This window comes from Chiloscyllium plagiosum, chromosome 14 (assembly GCF_004010195.1).
Source record: "Chiloscyllium plagiosum isolate BGI_BamShark_2017 chromosome 14, ASM401019v2, whole genome shotgun sequence".
Taxonomy (NCBI): domain Eukaryota; kingdom Metazoa; phylum Chordata; class Chondrichthyes; order Orectolobiformes; family Hemiscylliidae; genus Chiloscyllium; species Chiloscyllium plagiosum.
This window is the reverse complement of record NC_057723.1, coordinates 36,810,836-36,816,098: the sequence shown is the minus strand read 5'-3', so window position 1 is coordinate 36,816,098 and position 5,263 is coordinate 36,810,836. Positions and strand designations below refer to the sequence as shown.

The 5,263-nt window shown below is 42.8% G+C and overlaps 1 protein-coding gene across 3 annotated transcripts in view; it reads left to right on the top strand.

Annotated features, from left to right (window-relative positions):
• The window catches only part of LOC122556638 (collagen alpha-1(XXIII) chain-like), a 229,667-nt gene that overhangs the window by 202,256 nt on the left and 22,148 nt on the right, over positions 1-5,263 (top strand). For all 3 annotated transcript variants that reach the window (XM_043703584.1, XM_043703583.1, XM_043703582.1), the window contains one exon: positions 3,003-3,056. In XM_043703584.1, coding sequence (XP_043559519.1) covers positions 3,003-3,056 — 54 coding nt within the window. The remainder of the gene's footprint in view (positions 1-3,002; positions 3,057-5,263) is intronic.

The following is a 5,263-nucleotide window of genomic DNA, read 5'->3' as shown; positions in this document are numbered from 1 at the left end:
AATTTATGTAAAACTCTGTTATCTCACTTTTTAGATTGGAATCAATCTAAACATCAGGTCATAGACCGAGAACACACGGGGCTAACACCTTCAACATATTGTCTAGCTATCACCATTGTTAACAGCTAACCCGAGAATGCAACTTTTAAAAAAAGCGTTTTGTGATTTACACATGAAAGAAGTGAAACTATCACTGTATTCTAACAGATGAAAGGCTTAACAGACAATCAATTCTTCAATGTATAATTTCAGTTACATCACACTGCAAATTTTTGCTATAAATTCTGTGTTACGATCGAGCCCTCCACAATCACCCTGATGAAGGAGCGTCGCTCCGAAAGCTAGTGTGCTTCCAATTAAACCTGTTGGACTATAACCTGGTGTTGTGTGATTTTTAACTTTGTACACCCCAGTCCAACACCAGCATCTCCGAATCGTATGTAAATCTAGTTCCATTTGGCAGTATTTGGCCCATGTCCCTCTAAACCCTTCCTAATCATATACCCATCCAGATGCCTTTTACATGTTATTATTGTACCAGCCTCCACCACTTCATCTGGTCCATAAATGCACCACCCTTTGCATGAAAAAGTTGCCCCACAGGTCCCTTTTAAATCATTCCCCTCTCACCTCAAACCTATGCCCTCTAGTTTTTTATTCCCCCACTCCAGAGAAATGACCTTGCCTATATATGCTATCAATGCCCCTCATGGTTTTGTGACCTCTATATGTTCACATCTCAGTCTCTGATGCTCCAGGGAAAATAGCTCCAGACCTATTCAGCCTCTCCCTATAGCTCAAACCCATCCACCCTGGCAACATCCTCGGAAATCTTTTCTGAACTCTTTCCTGTGGGCGGGAGACCAGAATTGCATGCAATCCTCCAGAAGTGGCCATACCAATGTCCTGTGTAGCTACAACATGTCCTGCTATATGCCTATCCAACTCCTATATTCAATGCACTTACCAATATTGGCAAGCATATCAAACGCCTTCTTCATAATCCTGTCTACCAATGACTCCATTTTCAAGGAACTATGAATCTATACTCCAAGGTCTCTTTGTTCAGCAACACGGTCCAGGGTCTTACCATTAAGAATGGGCCATAAATGGTGGCCACATAAAAGTTAGAACAAAGAAAATTACAGAACAGGAACAGGCCCTTAGGCCCTCCAAGCCTGTGCTGATCCAGATCCTCTGTCTAAACCTGTCGCCTATTTTCTAAGGATCTGTATCCCTCTGCTCCCTGCCCATTCATGTATCGGTCGAAATACATCTTAAATGACGCTATTGTGCCTGCCTCTACCCACCTCCACTGGCAAAGCGTTCCAGGCACCCACCACCCTCTGCATAAAGAAATTGCCAGGCATATCTCCCTTAAACTTTTCCCCGCTCATCTTGAACTTGAGACCCCTAGTAAGTGAGTCCCCCACTCTGGGGTCGGGGGGAGGGGGAAGCTTCTTGCTATCCATCCTGTCTATGTCTCTCATGATTTTGTAACCCTCAATCAGGTCTTCCATCTTTTTAATGAAAATAATCCTAATCTACTCAACCTCTCTTCATAGCTAGTGCCTTCCATACCAGGTAACATCCAGGTGAACCTCCTCTACACCCTCTCCAAAGCATCCACGTCCTTTTGGTAATGTGGCAACCAGAACTGTACACAGTATTCCAAATGTGGCTGAACCAAAGTCCTATACAACTATAACGTGACCTGCCAACACTTGTACTCAATACCCTGTCTGATGAAGGAAAGCATGCCAAATGCCTTCTTGACCACTGTATCAACCTGCGTTGCCACCTTCAGATGTCTATATTCAATGACTTTGACTTTAAACAAAATTCCTCAGTTCAAAATCAGGAGTGTCATTACCTTTTTGAAAGTAAAACTTACCCAACACTCCTACATATAGAGATTTTGAGTATAAAATAACATTTCCTGTACCTCTAAACATTGAAAAACATACTTCCTTCGTCCATGTCCCAGAAATTGTTTCATCAAATAAAAAAGTTCCCATTTTCCTGCACCTGATGTAAACTGTTTGACCAATTGGAACAAAGTCAGGAAACCAGAATGCTACAAGTTTTGGAAATCCAAATTTTAAAAAGCAAATGCTGGAAATACTAGCTGCATGCTTTAAATTAACTATTTGCATTACATTTGCGCTGGCGTGTATTTTTGGTTCCTCAAGCATTTCTAATGGGCCTGCACTGATATATATAAACATGTATGTTAGAACCTTGGTGATGCTCAATACGAAAAGATTGAAATTTATTTATTTATTGTCACATACATCTTGAAGATATGGTGATAAGTGTTTTGTCACCACAATCAAGCATTTTGAGTTACAAAAATAAATTATTTGATAAGAGTACATCTTCTGTTCAAATTGGGTCTCGCACACGGCTCCAGGGCTTCTGCAAGTTGTTCTGGGAATCCTACTTCGGGAGCAGCAATGATGACGCAGATGCCCCAGGAGACCCTGGCTCTGCTGCCATTGCCACCTCACCAAGTCTAGGCTCCGGACTTACCACTCCCAGGAGATCCCTCTCTGGGAGCCGCTGCCAACAGTCTGGGTTCCAGGCCTACCATTGCCAGGGATCCCAATTCATGCAGCCAAATGTGTAGAAGAAAAAGACAAAAAGTACATAGCGAAAAGGATGCTGTCCGTAAGTAGAGTATGAAAAGTATGAAAAAAAAGAACCGTGTTTGGAGCAGTCGGGCCCCAGCACAGGAGGCCTAGTCTGCTGCCATCTTGGACCCATGTGTATTGCATCGCATATTTGTTCTCACACTAGTTTATTATTGGACTCAGCATTTCTAAATTCTTGAATTTTAAAGTTTCTGGAATGAAAACTCCAACAGTCCAAATATTCAAGCCACTTTTAACAGCTCAGTACTAAAACTCTAAATGTGTTTATTAGATTAAGAATTATTTTCCATTTCTGAGAGTTATGCGCAGTTATTATCTCCGTACATTCAGAACAACGATTCTTTTCAGGGTTTCCCAGGACTGAGGGGGCTGAAGGGAGACAGAGGTGAAAAAGGAGTCAAGGTAAGAGACATAATACAACTATTAATTTAAAAGTGAAATTGAGAATAAATTCATCAATTGCACCATTTTTATTTATGATTATAATGGGTCAGAAGAAGACAAAAGTGATTGTTAACTTTCTTTAATGCATTCATCTGATATGGACATTGCTGACTGGAACTTTATTGTCCATTCAAGTTATCCTTAATAAGGTGATATTGAGCAGCCTTCTTAAACTGCCAAAGTCCATTTGGTATAGATGGGCCCACATGTATTTAGAAGGGGTAGTTCTAGGGGTTTTGATCCAGTGACACTGAAGGAATAGCAATATATTTCTAAGTCTGGATGGTGAATGATTTGGAGGGAAACTTGCCATGTTTCCAAATATCTACTTCCTAGTCCTTCTATAGAGTAGTGGAATTGGGTTTAGAAGATGCTGTCAAAGAACCTTGGTAAATGTTTACAATTCATCTAGTAGCTACTGGACTGCTGCCAAGAATTGATGATAGAGGGGTGAATGTTTTGTGGATGTGGTGTCATTCAAGCAGGCTACTTTGTCCTGGATGGTGTTAAGCTGCTTGAGTGTTGTTGGAGCTGCAGTCATCCAGGCAAGTGGGGAGTGTTCTATCACACTCCTGGCCAGTGGTGGAAGGATTTGTGGAGTTGGAAGATGAATTACTTAGAGTCGTAGAGTCATAGAGGTGTACAGCATGGAAACAGACCCTTTGGTCCAACTCGTCCATGCCGATCAGATATCCCAACCCAATCTAGTCCCACCTGCCAGCACCTGGCCCATATTCCTCCAAACCCTTCCTATTCATATACCCATCCAGATGCCTTTTAAATGTTGCAATTGTACTAGCCTCCACCACTTCCTCTGGCAACCTTTGAGTGAAAAAGATGTCCCTCGGGTCTCTTCTATATCTTTTCCCTCTCACACAAAACCTATGCCCTCTACTTCTGGACTCTCTACCTCAGGAAAAAGACTTTGTCTATTTATCCTGTCCTTGCCCCTCATGTTTTTATAAACCTCTATAAGGTCACCCCTCACCCTCCGACGCTCCAGGAAAAACATCCCTAGCCTATTCAACCTCTCCCTACAGCTCAAATCCTCCAACCCTGGCAACATCCTTGTAAATCTTTTCTGAACTTGCTGCAGGATCCCTAGCCTCTGCTTTTGTAGCCACAGTATTTCTATCTAGTTCAATTTCTGGTCAATGGTGTTCCAGGGTTTAGAACATTTAGAAAGAACAGGGAGGGTGGAAAAAGATGAGGGGGTGTAGCATTGCTAATTAGATAGTCCATCACAGCTACAGAAATGAATGTCTACTGAGTCAGTAAGGGTGGAAGTTAGGACCAGCAAGGGAACAACCACCGCAATGGGGGTTTTCTACAGACCACCTAAGGACTGTAGAGAGATTGAAGATCTCATAGGCGAGCAGATTCTGGAAAAATGCAAAAGTAGCAGGGTTGTTGTTATGGGTGATTCAACTTTCTCAATATCGGCTAGAACCTCCTAAGTGCACATGGTTTTGGATGGAGCCGTTTTTGTCAGGTGTGTTCAGGAGGGTTTCCTTACTCAGTATGTAGACAGACCGACGAGGGGAGAGGCCATTTTGGATTTGGTGTTCTGCAGTGAGCCAGGACTGGTGTCAGATCTCATGGTGGGAGACCACTTTGGTGAAAGTGATCACAAATGCCTCACATTTAACATAGCCTTGGAGAGTGAAAGGAGCAGTTACCGAGGGAAGATATGAAATTGGGGAAAAGGAAATTATAATGCTATCAGACAGGAGTTGGGAAGTACAGACTGGGAGCAATTGTTCCACAGGAAGGGCACAGCTGACATGTTGAGACTATTTAAGGAGCTGTTGTTGCGAGTGATGCACAAATTTGTTCCTCTGAGACAAGTAAGAAGGTGTAAGAATAAGGAACCTTGGATGACGAGAACAGAGGAACTTCTCGTCAAAAGGAAGAAGGCAGCTTATGTAAGGTGGAGGAAGCAAGGATCTAGAGTCATAGAGTCACAGAGATGTACAGCATGGAAACAGACCCTTCGGTCCAACCCATCCATGCCGACCAGATATCCCAACCCAATCCAGTCCCACCTGCCAGCACCCGGCCCATATCCCTCCAAACCCTTCCTATTCATATACCCATCCAAATGCCTCTTAAATGTTGCAATTGTACCAGCCTCCACCACATCCTCTGGCAGCTCATTCCATACA